The sequence below is a fragment of the Drosophila serrata genome, unplaced genomic scaffold (genome assembly GCF_035046125.1).
Source record: "Drosophila serrata isolate PLE 108 unplaced genomic scaffold, ASM3504612v1 contig_227, whole genome shotgun sequence".
Taxonomy (NCBI): domain Eukaryota; kingdom Metazoa; phylum Arthropoda; class Insecta; order Diptera; family Drosophilidae; genus Drosophila; species Drosophila serrata.
Genome location: NW_028257125.1, coordinates 138,212 through 163,370, shown reverse-complemented (window position 1 = coordinate 163,370; position 25,159 = coordinate 138,212). Strand labels below are relative to the sequence as shown.

At 43.0% G+C, this 25,159-nt stretch overlaps 1 protein-coding gene across 1 annotated transcript; it reads right to left on the bottom strand.

Moving 5' to 3' along the window:
- Positions 1-1,264: 1,264 nt before the first annotated feature.
- LOC147644164 (uncharacterized) lies at positions 1,265-13,476 on the bottom strand. The gene is made up of 4 exons (XM_086829864.1): positions 13,363-13,476; positions 3,446-3,665; positions 2,908-3,346; positions 1,265-2,196 (listed from the first exon to the last, which is right to left on the bottom strand). The coding sequence occupies exons 1-4, from the start codon at positions 13,474-13,476 to the stop codon at positions 1,458-1,460; spliced, it is 1,512 nt and encodes a 503-aa protein (XP_086685990.1). The 3' UTR covers positions 1,265-1,457.
- Positions 13,477-25,159: the final 11,683 nt, after the last annotated feature.

Below are 25,159 nucleotides of genomic sequence, written 5' to 3'. Positions count from 1 at the left end.
AATTTGACACAAAATGTAAGACTAATATAAAATAGCTATACCTAAAATTTGATGAAAATCAGCTGAAAACTGAAAAGGTTATAAATGTAATTGTATTAATTTCTCGATCGTTTCTATGGGAGCTATATGATATAGTAGTCCGATTTTCATAAAATTTTATGCAAAATTGTAGAGTATAGTAAAATGGCTATATCTCAAATTTGATACAACTCTATTGAAAACTGAAAAAGTTAAAATTTTTTTTGTAAAAATTTTCCGATCATTATTATGGCAGCTATATGATATAGTCATCCGATCCGGTCCGTTCCGACATATATACGAATGAGAGTAAAATTTCATTCAGATAGCTTCAAAACTGAGAGACTAGTTTGCGTAGAAACGGACAGACGGACATGGCTAGATCGATTCGGCTGTTGATCCTGATCAAGAATAATATACTTTATATAGTCGGAGGTGCCTCCTTCACTGCGTTGCAAACTTCTGACTGAAATTATAATACCCTGCAAGGGTATAAAAATGAAAAGAGATTTTTGGAGGAAATGAAAGGAGGACTACTTGCATACCTTGCAACAGAGATATAAATGGAAAAAAAGATATCCCGAATATTGAAACAGGGCAAGTAGTACTCTTGAAGAATGAAAATTACCACCCAGCCAGATGGCCAATGGCAAAGGTAGAAGAAACTTAAAAGGGTAAGGACAATAGAGTTAGGGTAGTCAAAGCCAAAACCCCAGAAGCGTCATTTACAAGACCACTTACAAAGATTTGCCCTTTAATTGGTGTACAAGAAGCAAATGACGCAGTACAAATTCCGATCGCAGATACTAAAACAAGAGTATCTCCTAGATTGTCGAAGTTAGGCAGTATGATGATAATATATAATATATATAAAAAATATAAACATAAATACAGTCCACTATATCGTTGTTTTAAGAACAAATGTATGTGCTATAAGCCGTAAAAAATAATAAAAATTAAGAATATACCTATAGCAAAGTTAAAACCATTATAAATAATAATTATTTGCGACGTAACTGTAAAACGTGCGCCTAATCTTCCTGGCCTTGGCAGAATGTTCACACATGAACATGTACATATACATATATGTAAGAATTCTATGTAAACATCAAACCGCTGCAGTACTGTACTGTTAAGCATCTTGAATTTTCTAATTAGTTTATTAGAACATTAAAAAAATTGAATTACAAAAAAACCGAGTTGTGGTGGCAGACGTTTGGCGAACGAAAAAAAGGTGGTGCGTGGCTTCGAGTGTAAAATGCGAATCATATATTTCATCTGCTTAGCCTAGCTTATCTAAGGTTGGCGAAGGCGAGGCGAATTCGCGAAGAGCGCGAGAGAGCTTTATTGCGCTCTCGCCTTCGCCCTAAACTAACTACACTAGACTTCACAAATTATGACTTCAGCCAACACCGGCCCCGTTGAACGCCTCCACGGCTTCAACCTCCTGGAAGCGGCGCCAGCTTGTGGATCGCCCTTCGGAAGATGGCTCCATCGCTCCGTCTAAGGTCGACGACCCTGACCATGCCGTCCTCCCCTGCGTGCGTTGCGACGATCCGTCCGAGGAGCCACTGTTGAGGCGGCAGGTTGTCCTCTGCCACTATGACGAGCTGTCCCTCCTTGACGTTCTCCTGGTCGTGGTGCCACTTGCCTCGTATTTGAAGGCCCAGCACATACTCCCGGGACCATCGCCGCCAAAACATTTGCTTGGCTGACGAGACAAGCCGCCATCGCCGCAAGCAGCTGAGACCCGCCTGGTCCGGGGTCCGCAGTGCTGGTGCTGCGACGAGGGGCCCGCCTGTCAGCAGGTGTCCTGGAGTGAGTGCCTCTCCGTCGCTTGGGTCCTGGCTGAGAGCTCCGAGGGGCCGCGAGTTCATCATGGCCTCGATTCCGACGAGGACTGTCCCCAGCTCTTCTGCGTTGAGGAGTGCGCCGCCCACCGCTCGTAGGAGTAGGTGCTTGGCAGTTTTGACACCTGCCTCCCATAGTCCGGCCATGTGCGGAGCCCGAGGGGGTGTGAACGCAAATTCGCATCCTCTTTTTGATGCGAATTCGCGAATCGCGTCTGCCTGCTCCTCGAGCCTCTCGCGAAGAGCCTGGAAGTGGCGACTCGCTATGACGAAGTTCGTCGCGCTGTCGCAGTGCACGGTCTGGGGACATCCTCGGCGACCAATAAACCTTTGGAAAGCCAATAAAAAAGAGTCAGTACTTAGGTCTGAAACAATTTCTAAATGAACCGCCTTGGACGCAAAACAAAGAAATAATGCAATGTAGGACTTATATGGGGGCCTTCCTCGTATTTTCAATGTCGTATAAACAGGGCCACAAAAATCAACGCCACATATTGCAAATGGGCGGAGAGCACGGAGTCTTTCTGCGGGAAGATTTCCCATAATTTGAGTCATCAGTCGGGGCTTGTATTTAAAACAGCGCACACACGATCGAACTGTCTGACTGCAGAGTTCCTGAGCGTTTATGGTCCAAATACGCTGTCGTAGGATGCTCACAAGTGCTCGAGGGCCGACATGAAAATTTGTGTGGTGCAAATGCCGGACGTAGCTCTGCACAAATTGGGAGCGTTTCGTCAACAGCAAGGGAAACTTGGCATCGTAGGATATAGGAGCGTTTGCTAGTCGCCCCCCAACTCGCAACAACGAAAAATTGCACCAAGTGCCGGTGTCTTCATGGATGAATGGGTTCAATCGCTGAAGACTTGGGCCGACCTTGGAACCTTTACGAATTTTTACTATTTCTACTTGATACTCGTGATTCTGGATTATTTCGACTATCTTATTAAATGCTTCATTATATTCAGTCGGTGACAGAGTTTTTTCGAAAACTATACTCTTGTCTTTACATTTTCTTATGAAGCGGAACATATAAGCGAACACTCTCAGCAGTTTCAGGTGTGACGAGAATCCCTCGATGACGTCTAGCAAATCGGAAGTTTGCACCGCAGCGGTCAGTCCGACCACAGTCTTCCTTGATTCCTGCCGCAAGACTTCCTCATCCGGTTCGAAATGAACATTTTTGGGCCAGTTCTCCTCCTCGTCCTTCAGAAATTGAGGTCCCGTAAACCAGATAGACTGTCCAATTTCGTCGACGTCACAACCTCTAGACACTATATCTGCTGGGTTCTGCTTAGTTGGAACATGCCGCCATGTAGCGTGTCCTGACCATTCCTGAATCTCCGCAACCCTGTTCGAAACGAATGTCGACAACGACGATGGATGAGATCGGATCCAATGGAGAGTGACTTCCGAATCCGACCAGTAAACGATTCGCTCGATAGGGACATTTATCAGCGGTTTGATTCTCTGGCAGAGATCTGCGAGAAGGTGAGCGGCACATAACTCAAGCCTTGGGAGCGTTTTTGTCTTGAGCGGCGCTACTTTCGACTTTGAAGTCAACAACGATACTTTGTAACCTTCGGCAGATTTGCTACGAATGTAGACGCAAGCTCCATAGGCTCTCATGGATGCGTCGGCAAAGGCATGTAATTGCACCGGTGACATCGGATCGGTATGCACAAACCGAGGAATAGCTATCTTATCTAATTGAGACAAGGTGTTTTTTAGCATATTCCATGCCGTTTCTAAATTCAGTGGAATTGACTCATCCCAGTCTAACTTCTTAAGCCACAGTTCCTGCAATAGGATCTTTCCTTTTATTATAATGGGACTTAATAAGCCGAGGGGGTCAAACAGCTTGGATGTCACCGATAAAATGTTCCGTTTTGTCGCTCGGAGACCCATGACAGAATCGTCAATTTTAAATTTGAAGGCATCTTCGCTAGGCAACCAAGATATTCCTAACGCCTTAGTTGACTCTGAGTCCGAGATAGGTATCGACTTAACTGTGCTCTCAGATGCAGTGACCTCAGGTGAGTTTGAAAACCACTTTGTCAATTCAAACCCAGCTGTTTGAAGAACCTGAGACACTTCAGACTTGATTGTCCGTAGCTCCTCTACGCATGCAGCACCAGTTAGCATGTCATCGACGTAAAAATCGGATCCAATTACGTCGGCAGCTCTAGGGAATGAAAGTTTCGCAGATTCACTCAACCTTTTTAAACACCGAATAGCAAGAAAAGGGGGTGGTCCAGTACCATATGTAACGGTGTTGAGCTTGTATAATCTCAAGGATTCAGAGGGGTCTCTTCTCCACACTATGAGTTGAAACTGCCTATCCGCTTCGTTAACCATCACTTGGCGATACATCTTTTTTACATCGGCAGTCAGGGCATACCTGTGCAGCCGGAAGCGGAGTAGAGTGGAGTACAACTCTTCTTGGATTGTCGGTCCCACCATCAAGATGTCATTTAAGGCCACCTGAGTCGACGTTTTGCACGATGCATCGAAAACAACGCGCAACTTTGTTGACGTACTCTGGGGCCTCAACACACATTGATGGGGAATGACATAATGTGGAGTGGAAGGAATTTTGTGGTCTGTAGGCGACATATGACCTAAGGCGAGATATTCTTCCATAAATTCCAAATACATGGTCTTTATGTCAGGATCTCGAGACAACCTTCTCTCAAGCGACAAAAACCGCCGTTTTGCAACATCAAAAGAATTGCCTAACCCCTTAGGGTCAGATTTAAACGGCAGCCTTACTTCAAACCGACCTGATGGCAATACCTGAGTAGTCTTCCTGTAATACTCTTCACATAATTTGTGCTCAGGCGACAGAATTTTCTTAGGATTTGGCATTTCCTCCAGTGACCAAAATTTTTGTAGCGTGGTGTCGATCGACACTAACGATTCTTCACTACAACTGAAACTATTCACAACTTGCTTCGGGGCTGCAGATTTATATCTCCCCGAGACAACCCAACCAAGAAGGGTCTTTTGAAGAGTTGGATAGTCAGGACCTTGTTTAATTTGACCAACAGCTAGCAATTCGAAAAATGATTCGGCTCCGATTAGCATATCAATTTTTTGTGACTTGTAAAAGTAGGGGTCTGCTAATGGGAGGTTCTTTGGGATCTTCCAATCGCTAACGTTCACCGATTGATCGGGGTGATAACCGGTGATCGATTTTAAAATCCAGAAATCGAACGAGAACTCACTCCCATTTATTCGTGACTTCACCACGGTGTGTATCTTTTTCTTGACTTGAGAATTGGATTCGCCAATACCAAGTAAGTTGATACACGACTCCTCTCTACGAATCTGTAAGCGGTTCGCTAATTTTTCTGTTATGAAATTCGTTTGAGACCCAGAGTCCAGAAGTGCTCGGGCTAAAACGTATTCGCCGCTTTTGGTGCGCACGCTTACGATTGACGTAGCCAAGATTACCCTGTCCAATGACGTAGCATGCATAACATGTGACGTGGAAGGCTGCTCTTGGTTAAAAGGAGGAGAAATATTCTCTTGAAGGGGTGGCAACGCTAAACTTTTATCAGGCACTGTGTATCTGTGGAGCAGAATGTGATGTGAGCGGTCACAAGCTCTACACTTTTTTCCCTTGCATTTTGACACAGTATGGCCTTTTCGCAGACAATTGATGCATAAGGAGGCTGACTTAACAAACTCGAACCTTTGCATTACAGAGAGACGCCCAAACGGGCTGCAATTCTGTAGTGAATGATCTTCTGCATTGCAATAGCTACAAGTTTGCTGAGGCTTGCTGTTGGAGGAGGAACACGAAAATGAGCTTCGATTATGTGGTTTGCTTGACGGTAATTTTTCCAGCTTTGGTTTTGTTGATTCTTCAGCCGATAAATGCTGGTATCGGCGATTTAACATTTTTTCACAATCGGACCAAAGTGGCAATGTCTCATAATCGAGCTGTTCCTCCCATTTTTGTTTGGTCACTGGGTCGACTCTATTTAATACCAAATATATCAACATTGCGTTTGAAATTTTTGTATCATCTCCTATCGATAGCAGAGAACCGTAAATCGACGAAACAGTGTCGATAAGATTTCTCAAGGAGGATGCGGATTGATGCGATATTTTCGGAAGACTAAACAATGTTGAAATATTATTCATAAAGATGAGGCATTCGTTATCGTAAACCTTTTTTAAACTGGCCATCGCCTTTTCGTAATTACTCTCGGTGACTTGGTAAGCTTTAATTGTTCGTAAAGCTTCACCAGAGAGACATGAAATTAAGTGGTTAAATTTTTCGATAACTGGAATGCTGGCATCTTTATGAACCAAAGTTTCGAAGAGGCTAATAAAATTTTTAAATTCCGAATAATTTCCACTAAATTTTGGCAATGCCAGATTCGGAAGTCGCGCACGAGTTGGTGCTGCCGCAGCTGATCCCGGAGTTTCGCTGCTGGCTGCTGTCTTAATGGCAGATAATAATGACATCAATTTTGCCTTGGTCACGATGCTAAGTTCTTCCAACTCGTCGCCATATTCATCGCCACTATCTATTTCTTCTATCTGTTCTTGGATTTGATTTGCCTTGCTAATTGAAGCATTTAAGTTTTCGAGTCGACATTTCAATTCTTCTTCTAAAATCGGAATCGAACCCTGTTCCAGCCGCTCGTTTAATCGGCGAATGGTTCTGACCCTATTTTGGAGCTTGCTTTTTAACTCCTCCAGAAGAGATTTATTCTTTGTATCATGGCTCATTTTTACGAATTAATTAAATTAATTTTCCCAAGAATTATAATAATGGCCGAAAATTATTGTTTAAAGCAGAAAGACGACGAAAGTATTAATTATAGCTTTCGAATCTAATATAAATAATATCAAAATAATATCAAATAAACACTCAATTAAAAATAATAAAAATATATATATATATATAAATATTCTTTTTAATTTAATAAATATTTAATATTAATAATTAATTAATTAATATTACAAATTAATATTTTTATTTTGTTCGAAAAGTTTATTAAATATTTTTTCTGATGACAATAATTTATTTAATTGAAACGAGTCACGCAGTATCAATAATAATAGTGGGTGCAAGTGACGCCGAAAAGTGTATACCCGACCAAAACAGGGTAGCGCGTCACTTGGCGGTCCACCAATCAAATGACCGAAAAAGAGTATACCCGACAAAAACAGGGTAGCGCGTCACTTGGCGGTCCGCCAATCAAATGACCGAAAAAGAGTATACCCGACAAAAACAGGGTAGCGCGTCACTTGGCGGTCCGCTAATCTAAGCGCGCCAAACTAAAAGAGCCCAACAACAACAACGACTACACCGGCACACAAGCGAAAGCGAAAACGAAAAAGTTCACCGCTGCAGCTGCTAGTATATAAGGCTTTATGTATTGGTGCGCAAGCTTGGATTAACTTCCCAACTATTAAAGCGAGTTCTAACGAGAGAGGGGGGGGGGGCGACAGTGATTGCAATATAATACAATAAATAACATAAATAAATGTTGCGTCCAAGTGCGGTTCAATTTTATGTATGTATGTATATGTTAATTTTAGACAATATATATAATTGAATAAATACATGCAATGTTGCTCTACTATAATACGTATGTGCCAAGAATTGAAAGCGAGGTGCAATATTTCAGCACAAGACAATAAACAATAAATTTATTTTACTCCAGCTTTCAATTTTTTGCACAAATACCTCTGCTTGGTGATATATATATATAAATATATTCCAGCTGCCACTTTCCTGTGCTTCTTGCTCCCTCGTTGATGGCAGTAGTTGGAGTTAGAGTTTTTTCCCGACCGACACGGTTAATTTATTTAAATTATTTAATTAAATTTATTTAACACAGCGCGTCGCGGGCAACAAATTCCTCAAGCACTAGTCACTGGCTTGTTTCACTGCACTTATGTATTTTTTTTTATATATTTTATATATATTTATGTATTTATATGTATATATATATATATTGTGTCACTATCACTATTTTTAATTATTTAATTATGTTGCCTTTTGTTGTCTTGTCCACCCGGGGCCGCCATGAATTTTCTAATTAGTTTATTAGAACATTAAAAAAATTGAATTACAAAAAAACCGAGTTGTGGTGGCAGACGTTTGGCGAACGAAAAAAAGGTGGTGCGTGGCTTCGAGTGTAAAATGCGAATCATATATTTCATCTGCTTAGCCTAGCTTATCTAAGGTTGGCGAAGGCGAGGCGAATTCGCGAAGAGCGCGAGAGAGCTTTATTGCGCTCTCGCCTTCGCCCTAAACTAACTACACTAGACTTCACAAATTATGACTTCAGCCAACACATCTGTATGCATATCTATAAGTTGATAACCGCTTCTCGGATCTTAAATATACCTACGATATGGGACCCCCTGCGAGTAGTCACTACATGGTTTTTTAGATAATGTATCGGGCAGCGGAAACTCCCCGCTTGTACCTGCGTTGGGATATTTAGAAATAAGAGTCTAGGCGATATTACTGTTAGCTACCAAAGTTCGGACTTTACGGAAATAAAACAGTTTGAAATATCAACTCAACAAATGTAGACGTTTGCTTTATTTGCAGCCTCTCTTACACAAAATTTTGTCACCGATGCTTCGTACGACATAATTTCCTTATTCGTGAGCAATGTGAGTTTTTTCTCAACCACGTCATAGTATTGTAGGAGTGTGGATAGCACCGCTTCGGCAGGGCCTCTAACCTTACTCCTAATTATGACCACCGCCTGGTAATGGCGTGAGCTATCAACATATCTCCTAAATTTTTAATATGCGGCTACTGCCGCTTGCCGCCAAGAGACATATGTTTCCTGTGCCCCCGTATATTCGGGCAGGCATTTAACGTCATCTAGAGGCTCGTTACATTGAACATTGCCTTTGATGTCAATGGGCTCATAGACTTTGATTTTTGGAGCTTCTGTCTATGTAGGAGCGACTTGCACCGCTGCCACTTGAACGGCCAACTGCTGTATGGCTTGGCGCATTTTCTCTTCCTTGCCGACCCTGCCCGCCATGGCATGGTTAACTGCGGCTTGAATTACAGCTTTAAGCTGCTCTGGGTCCATAATTCCAACTGAGGGGTTAGTACGCGGGGGCCCTTCACTATCAGACTCTGCGTCACTAGCGTATGGTTTGTTTTCCCTGTACTGCTGGAATTAGTTAAGTTAAATCGCACTGGTAGATGAATGCTTGCTTAAGCTATTCTGCCCACGAAGGCAGTTTGCATGTCAAAGGGTGTGCGGGGACGGAGCGCCGCATTAGCAACAAAGTATCTGAGCTCGTCGAACCAAGCTGGTGCTTTGTCAAGCAGTGACATGGGCAGGGGTATGCGGAAACTGAGCCTGCGCTAAGAAAAACAAAGAAAACAAGAACAACAATTTGCCACAAAAATGCATATGCAGTCGTATCGGCATATGTGCATCGCACATCGGCAAGGCTTTGGGATTCGGCTGGGACCCGGCGTCTGATTAACTACTATTTAACTTTTCTCCAATGCTGTTAAGTCATCGACCCACCAAACGGATTGCATTTGTCAAGAATTACAACATTTTATGATCCACTTGGACTAATTACACCAATCATTAAAAAATCTTAAGTCTTCCTGCAATCCCTATGGAGTGCTAACGTGGGCTGGGGTGACGCATTCAAATTCTTTCGTACAAAACTTAAAATTTGTACAGACTACGGTTGAATTGCATAAGTCTGCGATGCTATCTTATCAGCGTATGGAGAGTGTTTATACTTGCGATTGGAGGTCAATGGAGAATTAAAAGTCCATCTTTGTGCCAAGTTTAGAGAAGCTCCCTTGAAAGCCTTAACAATTACAAAATTTGAACTGTCTGCAGCATTATTATTGTCTGACCTTGTCGTAAACGTTAATGAAAGCATATATTTCGAATGCACCTTTCATTATGTTGGCATGGATGCGCCAGCCCCCGAGGGAGTTCAACGAATTTGTGTCACACTGAATTGCGAAAATACAGGAGATTACGAAAGACATGACTTGGCATGACGTTCCAACAATTTTAAGCCCGGCAGATGTAATGTCGCCAGGAAGTAACCCGAGAGAACTGCTAGATGATTCCCTTTGGGCTAACAAACCTTCTTTCCTTCTTCAAAGCTCGTCGAATTGGCCCTCTCTGCTGGAGACAGTTACGGATCTTCACGAGCGTCGTTTCGCAACTCTAGTTGGAGCTTCAAATTCATCAACACTTTCGATATGTTGCATCTTGTATGAAGCATCGGTAACTGGCCAGGCCAAGGAACGATCTCACCTCGAATACATTTTTGGGTTCGGGGAATTTCTGAATGGCCTTTATTTTTTTCTGGGTCAGTTGTGGCACCATTGTTGGTGACAATAAAGCCCTAAAAGCTAACGCTTTAAAAAAAAAAAACGCGATTTTCGCGTTGAAACCCTCATGTTGGCTTCGTGCAAGCTCTTAGGAATCCAATCTACGTGCCGTGTGTGGGCGTTTTTGTCTTCTACAAAAACGACGACATCATCAACATAGACATAGCTAAATTTGCCAATCTGCACTCGCAGTATGTCGTCTTTGGAAGATGCTGGCAGCAGTCTTCAAACCTAAGGGAAGCCGGCGAAACTCGTATTTTCCTCCGTTAATGGAAAAGGAAGTTTTTTCACGGTCGCGCTCTACCAGAGTGATCTGGTGGTAGCCTGACTTCAAATAGAGTGTTTTGAAGTATTTGGCTTTGCCTAAATTCCCTAGTATCATAGAGATATTTGGCATGGGATAGCGATCAGGTATCGTCCTCTCGTTCAATTTGTGAAAGTCTAATACGAGCCGCATTTTGCGGTTGCCCGCTTCGTCAGTGCCCTTTTTGTCTACTACCCATATTGTGTTATTGTAGGAGGACTTTGACTTTTGTATTATGCCATTTTTTAGCAGCTCTTGGATTTCGCCGTTGACAAAATCCGCTGCCCCCATTGGGTCCGGGTAAAGCTTGGCATAAATGGGCTCCTCGCTAACCGTCCTGATGGTAGCAACCCCGACGTGTTGTAAGGCAGGGCCTCGTTGGGGTTTGCAAAGGCTTTCTTTCGTTCGCCAAGCATTTTGATAAAGACCTCTCTAACTAGAGGCGGCGCTTCCGAGCAATCAATGTCGGTAAAATTGACGTCGGGGCACGATTGGAATTCTAACTTTTCTACTTCGGAGCCCCATTTGAGGTGGCCGGAAGTTAGACAAAGCGATGCCCCTGCTTGTTTGAACAGGTCAGGCCAATTAAAGCATCGAAGGAGGACAAATCTGGTAATATGAATAACGTGGCCTTCAAGTTCAATAGGGAGACAAAGCAGTTCTTAGTGATGGTGGTGACGCAGTGGATAGAATGTATCGTGGATAGAATGTATCTACCGGGCGAACGCCTTTTAATCCCTCATATAGACGGATGAAATTTTATGTCGCACCCGTGTCTACCAAAAGCTTCATATCTTCCCCGCTACTCTTCGTCTGATGACGGGTAGCAGGGATTTTTCCCTAATAAATTAATAATGTCAGAATCATATTCATAAATGGCGTTGTCATTGATTTCCTTGGCCGTGCTTGAAGCCTGGGCCCTCTGCGATGTGGTTAACCCTCTGCGTCTTGTGCGGGCCGGATCGATCGGACCCGGCCGGCTTTCTATTATGGTAGGCCGGCGCTTGAGATGGCTTGAGCATCCTAGACATTGAAGGGTCAACCTCCATGGGCTCTGGCGTGTTCTCATGACGCCTGTCGTTGTGCGGCGCGGAAGGCACCTGAGTCTTGTGTTGTTTAGTGTGTGGGTTTTTGCCCGCACTTTGGAATTTGCTTCCTATCCCTCTCCTCCAGGATCTTTGCAAACGATGTTGCAAAAGTGTATCTTTCGTGGTTTGATTCCACCTCTTGAGCCAATGCCAACGCAGTTGGCATGTCTTTCGGCTTTGCCGAGAAAAGGACATCGGAGAGGCTGCGCTTGAGGCTCGAAATAAAAATGCGGAGCGCATTATGCCGGAATGTCTTACACACAATGTTCACACATGAACACGTACACATACATATATGTATATAAGAATTCCATGTAAACATCAAACCGCTGCAGTACTGTACTGTTAAGCATCTGTATACATATCTATAAGTTGATAACCGCTTCTCGGACTTTAAGTATACCTGCGATATGGGACCTCCTGCGAGTAGTCACTACATGGTTTTTTAGATAATGATATCGGGCAGCGGAAATTCCCGGCTTGTACCTGCGTTGGGATATTTTGAAATAAGAGTCTAGGCGATAGTACTGTTAGCTACCTAAGTTAGGACTTTACGGAAATAAAACAGTTTGAAATACCTAAGTTAGAACATTACGGAAATAAAACAGTTTGAAATATCAACTCAACAAATGTAGACGTTTGCTTTATTTGCAGCCTCTCTTACAACTTGTCTAATCTGACCTGTTTTTTTTAACGGGTTGGTCACCTTGCTGGTCAATCTTGTTAATTTTATTGGGCCCTTAATTGTATATACCTTGAGATTTTCTTTATTTTCCTTTAAATTTGCAAAATTTTCCCTAATGATGTTGATGGACTACCCTGTGTCAATCATACCTTTGTAAAGATTATTCTGATACTCAATTCTTACATATGGACTGACTCTTCCTCTTCTCCTGTGTCCGAGATTTACGAGGCAGTTTGATGAACATTTACGTCTACATCCATTTTAGTCTGTCCACTACTACTTACTCTTTGTCTTTTTACGGGACCATTATTACCCGGGTTGTGCGAAGTAGAGGGCTGATGATTCAATGGGTTATTCTGCCCAGCTTGATTTAACTTATTCCTAAAATTGTGATATACTTGCGGGTCAACAATAGTAAAGTTACTTGGATTACGATTCTGTGTATTTCGATTCGAATTACTGGTTTAATTATTATTTTGATACGTAGACGAATAGTAAGAATTTGTATTATGTTTGTTGTTGTAATATCTTTGATTAATACTTAGATTTTTGTTTCCCTTATTCCTGCGATTATGATCGTGAGATTTTTGAAAATAAATGTCTTCAGGATTTGCATCATAAAGACCAAGATCCATGGTGGTTTGTTTTAGCTCTGGGATAGTGTAAATATCCTTACGAGCCAGCGACATGTACATTCTATCTGGAATTTTCTTATCAATTGTAGACTTGATGGTCCATTTTAACATATCAGAATAATTGCTCTTAATTACAGAGTACATTCTAATTCTAACTTATCAAAGATATTACGATGCTGCGTTTCCAGCATCTGGATGAGTATGGCGTCTCTTCCAGTTGTTTTATCAGCGTCACGTATGGTCTGTGATCTTTTAACGAAGTGGAGAGGGCTTCTCGGATCTCAATCCATGATGTTGCTCCTGCCAGGGTCACAGCTTCCAATGCATTGCCACTATCACTCGTTTGACAGCGCCGTAAATTATGTGAACTTGCCGGGCATCTTGTGTTGGGTAGAGGGTCAACAACTGATCAACTTGGTTGATGAACATTAATAGCTTTCCTGGTGTGCCATCGTAATAGTGCAGCTCCTTGATTTGGTTCAGCAACTGATTTAAGTGAAGCTCGGAGAGTTGTGCCACTGTTGCCATTTTTAGTCTCGGTAAGTTTTGGTTTGTAAAGTCACTGAATTAAAAATTCGAATTTGAATTTTGTTTCCGACCGCACGGGATTTTCGTTTATCATCAACTTTTGAATCACACTTTTAATTCGCTGGTCTGGATAGCTAGTTGTATAGCGTATCTAATTTGACCAGTACCGTACTAAAAGGATTATTTTAATTTTTGATCCTACCGACTGCGCCAATTAAATACTTGGTTATTCGTAAGTTTACAAAAATATTTTATTTTATTTAAACCAAACTTATTGCAAGATATTTTTATGTGAAGAACTAGGATGACTGACGATCGGTTTCGAGCTTTTGTGGATCTTGATGGATTTCGAAAGATTCTGAGAGAGAGCTTAATTGATTCTTTAATTTCTCTTGGATTCAAGTGCATCTTGGATACAAGTGCTCTTTTGAAATTTGATAATTTTGTTTTCGAGCCAACGAGTCCGAACTTTGAGCGTGTGACCGCGGAAAATAGGAAAGGATGTTTAGACAATAAAATTGTTTAATCTACTACTGGGGACTTGTGTTTATTCTACTGTGAGACTCGTGTGGAGTTGTAGTGTTCGATGACTGTATGGTTATCATTCGATGATGATTTATAGGTTTACATATGTATGTGGAATAAGTAGGCATGTGCTAAAAACTATGGGACTGTGGATATGTCACTATATATATATATACAAGTATATATAAATATATATAACTATAAAATAACTTCATTACGTTACGTTCTTTTTCTAAAGGAGGGGGATGTATTATGCACATATATTGTATACCCACTGTACCAAGAGTACTTTACGGGTACACACTGTACACACTTTGTTGCAGTGTTTACATACTTTAAAGTCCCGGTCATAAACCTAAGTGGCCGAAATATGAACCGATCACTGACATTGGCCCGCACACAGGCTGTGCTAGTGTCAGCACAAATGCAACACGAGCGGACCTCATGTATGTATCATATGTGCAAGTTAACAACCAACTCCCAGCTTAGGCTGAGCAGGCCAGTTCTTATCTCCTTTATTAATATTAATCATTTATCATGTTTATCATTCTCTAGTATTAATCACCTTTTATTATTATTATTATTATCATTATACTTCTCCCTCATGCATGGTCCACCCTAAAATTAGGTCGGGTCTATTGGCCCTAGAGCTGAGCCAGCACATTGTGCCATTCCGAGCCGTGGCTCCCTCTTATTGGCTGACAGCGATCGTATGACTTCTGCAAAATGTGCAAGGTCAGCGGTCTGCCACGGGCAGCCGGATATGCATGAGCTTTTGTTCAATCTTAAGTTCAGTTTTAATTTGGATTTTCAATAAAAAGCATTGGCTTGAATATAAAACTCCGGCATTGGCCGTCAACGTTTATTATATTAATTGAATTGGTTATTGTGCCTTAAGGGCCGTTAGCAACGGAGTTAGTAACTCCCTACATAATCTTCCTAAACCAGGAGAGAAGAGAGCCAGTGGCGACCGCCAGGCTCATACATAATAACAGCAAACCACGGTGGCAATTACGTCATCAACCCCTTGATTGGAACTTGCCACGGTGGCAAGGTGACAGTAACCCCTTACCCATCACGGACAGCGGCGAGGGACAGATTAGGGTTACATATTTAAATAATTGGCGCCCAACGGATTAATATTATTACTAATATTAGAATCCCATCCCTGAAGTTATACATTATGTAAGTAGCTGAGCGTCGACAATAGCCAAGGTCTACGCATACAATTTCCTATGCCCAGCAATAGGAATTTTTTACATATACAAAAAAAGTGATTCGATTTTCGATTTCTGATCCAGATTTTTATGAGTGCGAGGCAAAAATAAATAAAATAAATAACTCAAGTTACGTACACTCGTACTGGCGATTTTTATATGAATAAATTATTCAAATATTTAATTACAAGGTACTTCCATGTTCTGCGTGTTGATTTAATTTTTTTCAATCTGAATTTTTTAAAGTGCATTATCAATTCTAGTGTGTCTGTGCTAATTATACACCCAGTCGAATTGACCTATACTTGTTGTCACCGTTCTGTATTTTAGTTCTGTTCTTGGGACAAATTAATCCAACATTTTTGTGTTTTAGGTGACGATCTATTGTTTTTCGCTAATTTTTTCGGCTTCACATCACCAAAGTGCCCCGTTGAAACATCTTGTCTTGAACCCAATCGTTAAAATTCTTGTACGCGTCCTTTTAACTGCCAATGAGTTGGGAGTATAGAGAAGTTAAGCAGGAAATTGATAGCGACAATAGCGAAGATAGCGAAGAAGTAGGATTTCGCCCCGAAGTTAGGGACACAGATCGACCAGAAATGAACGCTGAAATGATCCAAGCGCTTGTCGCAAATGCGGTCAGCGCCGCCCTTATCGAACAGGAGGAGCGGTTAAGAAGCGATTTCGCCACAGATTTAGAAGCGGTTAGAACACAGATTAGCGCGCTGTCAGTGCAAGCGCCGCAGGTAGAAGTCTATAAAAGGGTAGTACCAAACCCTGCAGTGAGATGCGATGTCAAGTTGGACATAGTAAAGTCTCTACCGACATTCAGTGGAAGCCACGATGAGTATGTTTCGTGGAGACAGGCTGCATCAGATGCCTATGAAGTATTCAAGAAATACGACGGCAGCGAGGCATACTACGAAGCTGTAGTCATAATTAAAAACAAAATTTGCGGACCCGCTCGGTCACTACTCACGTCCCACAATACAGTGCTAAACTTCGATGCAATTATAGCCAGACTAGATTGCACATATGCGGACAAAACGTCCTTGAGAGTGCTACGACAAAATTTAGAAATGGTTCGGCAAGGAGACTCCGACCTTATGGCATACTATGATGAGGTCGAGAGGAAACTCACACTTGTCACTAACAAAATAGTCATGTCACATAACTCGGACACAGCAACTATCCTAAATAAGGAAGTTAGGGATGACGCCCTTCATGCGTTCATTGCAGGGCTTAAAAGACCACTCAAGTCACTTGTGCTGCCGGCACAACCCAAAGACCTTCCGTCTGCACTAGCGTTTGCGCGAGAGGCAGAGAACAGCATTGAAAGAAGCGCGTTCGCGGCATCCTACGCGAAAGCTATAGAAGACAAGTCTCATTTCAATGAGGGCAACAGGCGCAATAGCAAGGGTCAGGGAAAGCAATGGAGAGGCGAGGATAAAAATCCGCACTTTGTCCCTAAACAAAACCAAAGTAAATCTCATGAGGACAATCCCTGGCCAAAGCGCAGGGATCCTGAACCATTAGACCAGAATAAAGTTCAGCCCATGGAGGTAGACCCCTCAACGGCTAAATTTAGACAAGAAACAAACTGGGGAAAGCCTCAAAGCACAACAATCCAACCTAGACAGGGTTAATCCTTCTAGGCAAAACAGAGTCTTCGAAGTCGGCGAAAGAGTACACCTTCGCAACAACAAAAGATTAGGGAATAAATTGACACCGCTTTATTCAGAAGAGCGCATAGAAGCAGATCTGGGAACATCTGTTCTCATTAAGGGGAGGGTGGTCCATAAGGACAACATTAGGTAGGCACTCCACTCGCCACATTCGCCCTTATATTAAAACCCAATCTTTGCTAAATCCCCACAGGCTCTCCATTATATCCATCATACTGCTGTCCACCGCGAGCGCGAGAATCACTGATTTCTCGCACGCTAAATACATTCCGGTGTTAGATGGCAATGTCTTAATATGGGAACAGTACGGCTTGGTCAAGCACTCGACAAATCTGTCCGAGTTTGCCATCATAATCGACTCCACAATCAGAATGCTGGAACTGTTCCCACAGTCCCATATGAGGAAGCTGCTGGAAGTGGACATTGAGCATGCTCAAAACCTATTGGAGGAACTTAAGATACACCATAGAATGGCCAGGAGCCTTGATTTTTTGGGCTCAGTCCTTAAGGTCGTGGCGGGTACACCCGACGCGGACGACTTAAGCAGAATCAACACCAACCAAGCGTCGCTTATCGAGGCTAATAATAGACAGGTTATAATTAACACAGAGACACAGAAGCACATCAACCTACTCACAGACACAGTAAACAAGATCCTTAGGGAGAAGAGGGACGGGCTTGTCGACTCAGGCCATTTGTATGAAACACTCCTTGCCAGGAATAGAATGTTAATATCAGAAATCCAAAATTGCATGATCACCATCACTCTTGCTAAAAATAATATCATCAATCCTACTATTTTCAATCACAATGACCTAAAGGCTATTTTTGACGAACAGCTCACAGAGGTCCCAATAGTTAGCCTTATGGATGTATCTAAGATTAAGGTTCTTCAAAATAATGTTCTTGTTCACGTTATAGTCCAGTATCCTAGAGTTAAGCGTATTTGTAAAAAAGTCCTGCTCTTCCCTGTCGCACACTACCATACTATGCTACAAATAGAAAACAACATCGTGGCGGAATGTGATGACGGAATCCTAGCCGTCTCCGATTGCACTTCTACCAACTCGGCCACATTTTGCAAAAAAGCGTCACACGACACCTGCGCCAGGCAATTACATGCAGGCGGGGCGGCTACATGCCGGACGCGGCCCAGCAATCTGGAACCCCTTACAATTGTGGACGACGGAGTAATTATCGTTAATGAGAAACTGACGAGGATTACCATCGATGACGGTCCCTCAACAACCATAATAGGGACCCACCTCATCACCTTTGAGAGAAAGGCGGTGATCAACGACTCCGTATATTTGAACTTCAACCACGCAGTGAATATGAGCCCGGGTATTGCGGCCTCCCCCTTAATTAACATCACGGGACACGATCACATACTGAGTCTGCCTTTGCTACAGCGGATGAATGAGCATAACCTGCGTTTAATGCAGGAGCTCCGAGATGACGTGTCGGATGGAGGTTCCCCGAGGATTTGGTTCGCCGCAGGAGTTGCCGTCAGCCTCACGCTATGCTGCTTAGTCCTGCTCCAACAACACTGCAGGCGCAAACGAGAGGCAGCCCAGTTACAAAAATCCATCGACGAACTGGCTGTCACCGAGGACGGCGTCTAATTTAAGGGGGGAGTAGTTAACAACCAACTCCCAGCTTAGGCTGAGCAGGCCAGTTCTTATCTCCTTTATTAATATTAATCATTTATCATGTTTATCATTCTCTAGTATTAATCACCTTTTATTATTATTATTATTATCATTATACTTCTCCCTCATGCATGGTCCACCCTAAAATTAGGTCGGGTCTATTGGCCCTAGAGCTGAGCCAGCACATTGTGCCATTCTGAGCCGTGGCTCCCTCTTATTGGCTGACAGCGATCGTATGACTTCTGCAAAATGTGCAAGGTCAGCGGTCTGCCACGGGCAGCCGGATATGCATGAGCTTTTGTTCAATCTTAAGTTCAGTTTTAATTTGGATATTCAATAAAAAGCATTGGCTTGAATATAAAACTCCGGCATTGGCCGTCAACGTTTATTATATTAATTGAATTGGTTATTGTGCCTTAAGGGCCGTTAGCAACGGAGTTAGTAACTCCCTACATAATCTTCCTAAACCAGGAGAGAAGAGAGCCAGTGGCGACCGCCAGGCTCATACATAATAACAGCAAACCACGGTGGCAATTACGTCATCAACCCCTTGATCGGAACTTGCCACGGTGGCAAGGTGACAGTAACCCCTTACCCATCACGGACAGCGGCGAGGGACAGATTAGGGTTACATATTTAAATAATTGGCGCCCAACGGATTAATATTATTACTAATATTAGAATCCCACCCCTGAAGTTATACATTATGTAAGTAGCTGAGCGTCGACAATAGCCAAGGTCTACGCATACAATTTCCTATGCCCAGCAATAGGAATTTTTTACATATACAAAAAAAGTGATTCGATTTTCGATTTCTGATCCAGATTTTTATGAGTGCGAGGCAAAAATAAATAAAATAAATAACTCAAGTTACGTACACTCGTACTGGCGATTTTTATATGAATAAATTATTCAAATATTTAATTACAAGGTACTTCCATGTTCTGCGTGTTGATTTAATTTTTTTCAATCTGAATTTTTTAAAGTGCATTATCAATTCTAGTGTGTCTGTGCTAATTATACACCCAGTCGAATTGACCTATACTTGTTGTCACCGTTCTGTATTTTAGTTCTGTTCTTGGGACAAATTAATCCAACATTTTTGTGTTTTAGGTGACGATCTATTGTTTTTCGCTAATTTTTTCGGCTTCACATCACCAAAGTGCCCCGTTGAAACATCTTGTCTTGAACCCAATCGTTAAAATTCTTGTACGCGTCCTTTTAACTGCCAATGAGTTGGGAGTATAGAGAAGTTAAGCAGGAAATTGATAGCGACAATAGCGAAGATAGCGAAGAAGTAGGATTTCGCCCCGAAGTTAGGGACACAGATCGACCAGAAATGAACGCTGAAATGATCCAAGCGCTTGTCGCAAATGCGGTCAGCGCCGCCCTTATCGAACAGGAGGAGCGGTTAAGAAGCGATTTCGCCACAGATTTAGAAGCGGTTAGAACACAGATTAGCGCGCTGTCAGTGCAAGCGCCGCAGGTAGAAGTCTATAAAAGGGTAGTACCAAACCCTGCAGTGAGATGCGATGTCAAGTTGGACATAGTAAAGTCTCTACCGACATTCAGTGGAAGCCACGATGAGTATGTTTCGTGGAGACAGGCTGCATCAGATGCCTATGAAGTATTCAAGAAATACGACGGCAGCGAGGCATACTACGAAGCTGTAGTCATAATTAAAAACAAAATTTGCGGACCCGCTCGGTCACTACTCACGTCCCACAATACAGTGCTAAACTTCGATGCAATTATAGCCAGACTAGATTGCACATATGCGGACAAAACGTCCTTGAGAGTGCTACGACAAAATTTAGAAATGGTTCGGCAAGGAGACTCCGACCTTATGGCATACTATGATGAGGTCGAGAGGAAACTCACACTTGTCACTAACAAAATAGTCATGTCACATAACTCGGACACAGCAACTATCCTAAATAAGGAAGTTAGGGATGACGCCCTTCATGCGTTCATTGCAGGGCTTAAAAGACCACTCAAGTCACTTGTGCTGCCGGCACAACCCAAAGACCTTCCGTCTGCACTAGCGTTTGCGCGAGAGGCAGAGAACAGCATTGAAAGAAGCGCGTTCGCGGCATCCTACGCGAAAGCTATAGAAGACAAGTCTCATTTCAATGAGGGCAACAGGCGCAATAGCAAGGGTCAGGGAAAGCAATGGAGAGGCGAGGATAAAAATCCGCACTTTGTCCCTAAACAAAACCAAAGTAAATCTCATGAGGACAATCCCTGGCCAAAGCGCAGGGATCCTGAACCATTAGACCAGAATAAAGTTCAGCCCATGGAGGTAGACCCCTCAACGGCTAAATTTAGACAAGAAACAAACTGGGGAAAGCCTCAAAGCACAACAATCCAACCTAGACAGGGTTAATCCTTCTAGGCAAAACAGAGTCTTCGAAGTCGGCGAAAGAGTACACCTTCGCAACAACAAAAGATTAGGGAATAAATTGACACCGCTTTATTCAGAAGAGCGCATAGAAGCAGATCTGGGAACATCTGTTCTCATTAAGGGGAGGGTGGTCCATAAGGACAACATTAGGTAGGCACTCCACTCGCCACATTCGCCCTTATATTAAAACCCAATCTTTGCTAAATCCCCACAGGCTCTCCATTATATCCATCATACTGCTGTCCACCGCGAGCGCGAGAATCACTGATTTCTCGCACGCTAAATACATTCCGGTGTTAGATGGCAATGTCTTAATATGGGAACAGTACGGCTTGGTCAAGCACTCGACAAATCTGTCCGAGTTTGCCATCATAATCGACTCCACAATCAGAATGCTGGAACTGTTCCCACAGTCCCATATGAGGAAGCTGCTGGAAGTGGACATTGAGCATGCTCAAAACCTATTGGAGGAACTTAAGATACACCATAGAATGGCCAGGAGCCTTGATTTTTTGGGTTCAGTCCTTAAGGTCGTGGCGGGTACACCCGACGCGGACGACTTAAGCAGAATCAACACCAACCAAGCGTCGCTTATCGAGGCTAATAATAGACAGGTTATAATTAACACAGAGACACAGAAGCACATCAACCTACTCACAGACACAGTAAACAAGATCCTTAGGGAGAAGAGGGACGGGCTTGTCGACTCAGGCCATTTGTATGAAACACTCCTTGCCAGGAATAGAATGTTAATATCAGAAATCCAAAATTGCATGATCACCATCACTCTTGCTAAAAATAATATCATCAATCCTACTATTTTCAATCACAATGACCTAAAGGCTATTTTTGACGAACAGCTCACAGAGGTCCCAATAGTTAGCCTTATGGATGTATCTAAGATTAAGGTTCTTCAAAATAATGTTCTTGTTCACGTTATAGTCCAGTATCCTAGAGTTAAGCGTATTTGTAAAAAAGTCCTGCTCTTCCCTGTCGCACACTACCATACTATGCTACAAATAGAAAACAACATCGTGGCGGAATGTGATGACGGAATCCTAGCCGTCTCCGATTGCACTTCTACCAACTCGGCCACATTTTGCAAAAAAGCGTCACACGACACCTGCGCCAGGCAATTACATGCAGGCGGGGCGGCTACATGCCGGACGCGGCCCAGCAATCTGGAACCCCTTACAATTGTGGACGACGGAGTAATTATCGTTAATGAGAAACTGACGAGGATTACCATCGATGACGGTCCCTCAACAACCATAATAGGGACCCACCTCATCACCTTTGAGAGAAAGGCGGTGATCAACGACTCCGTATATTTGAACTTCAACCACGCAGTGAATATGAGCCCGGGTATTGCGGCCTCCCCCTTAATTAACATCACGGGACACGATCACATACTGAGTCTGCCTTTGCTACAGCGGATGAATGAGCATAACCTGCGTTTAATGCAGGAGCTCCGAGATGACGTGTCGGATGGAGGTTCCCCGAGGATTTGGTTCGCCGCAGGAGTTGCCGTCAGCCTCACGCTATGCTGCTTAGTCCTGCTCCAACAACACTGCAGGCGCAAACGAGAGGCAGCCCAGTTACAAAAATCCATCGACGAACTGGCTGTCACCGAGGACGGCGTCTAATTTAAGGGGGGAGTAGTTAACAACCAACTCCCAGCTTAGGCTGAGCAGGCCAGTTCTTATCTCCTTTATTAATATTAATCATTTATCATGTTTATCATTCTCTAGTATTAATCACCTTTTATTATTATTATTATTATCATTATACTTCTCCCTCACCCACCCTAAAATTAGGTCGGGTCTATTGGCCCTAGAGCTGAGCCAGCACATTGTGCCATTCCGAGCCGTGGCTCCCTCTTATTGGCTGACAGCGATCGTATGACTTCTGCAAAATGTGCAAGGTCAGCGGTCTGCCACGGGCAGCCGGATATGCATGAGCTTTTGTTCAATCTTAAGTTCAGTTTTAATTTGGATATTCAATAAAAAGCATTGGCTTGAATATAAAACTCCGGCATTGGCCGTCAACGTTTATTATATTAATTGAATTGGTTATTGTGCCTTAAGGGCCGTTAGCAACGGAGTTAGTAACTCCCTACATAATCTTCCTAAACCAGGAGAGAAGAGAGCCAGTGGCGACCGCCAGGCTCATACATAATAACAGCAAACCACGGTGGCAATTACGTCATCAACCCCTTGATCGGAACTTGCCACGGTGGCAAGGTGACAGTAACCCCTTACCCATCACGGACAGCGGCGAGGGACAGATTAGGGTTACATATTTAAATAATTTGCATATATGTACCTCCGCGCTCCAGCCTAAGCGAGCATAGCTATGTATGTAGAGTTTGTATTATAATGTTTATTTAGAATTAGTATGCTGAGATTAATATAAGAACTTAAACGACTTTAACAACTTTATCGACTTTAACAACATTCAAAATACTCCCAAAAATTGCGACTGCTTCTGTTTACTTCTTTTCTGCAACTGATCCACGCTCCCTCTGCTCTCTCGATCGCTCAAACGCCATTCACAACGAAACCCATATGTATCCGTTGTCCGCCTGTTCCTCACTACTTTACACTCGGCCCTCCTGCTCATCTTCATCTGACCCAGATGAAACCAACTCGTCGTCGTTGTCGGCTACGAACCTCCACAGCTTCATGTTATCGCAGCTAGTACTGGTTAAGTTTGGTCCTTCCACTTGGGCTGCTTTGCGCACGTCGTACCGCAAATTTCGCTTAATTTGGACGACCTCATATGGTCCTAAATACGGGCTAGCCAGCTTCCTTCCTGCGACGAACTGAGTCCTCTTGATTGCGACGAGATCACCCAATCTGTAGTTGTGAGCACGCTTGCGCTTTTTGTCGTAGTTTTGCTTATATATTTGCTGCGCCTCTTCAATGTTCTATTTAGCTGTTTCTTGCATTTCTTGTCGCTCAAGGTTAAACTGAGAGACAAACTCTTCATTTAGGATTTCTTGCAAACGTTCTTCTGCATGGCTGTACATTCGTGTCCCAAACAACAGCTCAATTGGCGACATTTTTGTTGAGGAATTTACTTGTGAGTTTATAGCTTTTTGCACCTGCGGCACATATTTAAACCACTTGCTAGGCTCTTCTGCCGATACCTTGGCGATGACAGCAATGATTGATCGGTTAATACGCTCAACTTGGCCGTTTCCACGAGCTACTCCAGTAGTTGAGCAAATATGTTCCACTTTGTTGATGTTCAGCCACTCTTCAAACGCTCCAGATGTAAATGCGGAACCACGATCACTGACAACACGTTTAGGAAATCCAAACACATTGTACCACTCAGTGAATCTCCTGATAACCTCTTCCTGCCCTGTAGTTTTGGTGGGATAGAGCCAAACAAACTTGGCGAATCCATCGACAATTGCCAGTATATATTTGTAATGCTTTGATGTGGCGTTCATTGGCCCCAGATGGTCGATATGTAGTGTATGCAACGGGGTATCTCCTTTGGCGATGCAATGCAATAGCCCTTCTTGCTTTCCCATCTTCTTACTGTAAATAATGCATTTAATACAGTTGGCTATAAAATTCGTTACCTTCCGCTCTAGGTGAGGGATCCAAAACTGCTGCTTTACGGAATGAATTGTTTTTTGAACTGCAAAGTGGCCGACTTCATGAGACTCTCGAATGACATCTTTTTCCATCGATTTAGGCATAACAATAAGATCGTTGCCTTCGACTGTTCGGTAAAGAATATCGCCTTTCATCCTAAAATTTTGATATGGACGATCCTGGAGAATGACCAGAATTGCTTTACTGTATTCGTCATTCTGTTGTGCGTTCCTGATGCGTGCTGCTACTTCTGCTGTTACGATCCAAACTGACTCTGGATGGCGACTCAGGTGATCCACGTGTTTCATCTTGTTCCCTGGCTTGTGAATAACATTGCAGCTGAAGTCCTGTAGATACATTACGTACGCTGCAACTTCTCTCGGAATATCGTCTTTTCTGGTGGTGTCTTTGAACGCGGAGCAATCTGTGACAAGCTTGAAGTGAATGCCCATGAGGTAATGACGAAACTTTCTGAGCGCTAAATAGATAGCCTTCGCCTCTAAGATGTAGCTATGTCTTTCGGCCTCTGAAGCTGACGTCTTCTTACTCCAGAAATAAACCGGGTGCAGTTGGCCATCAAATACCTGCA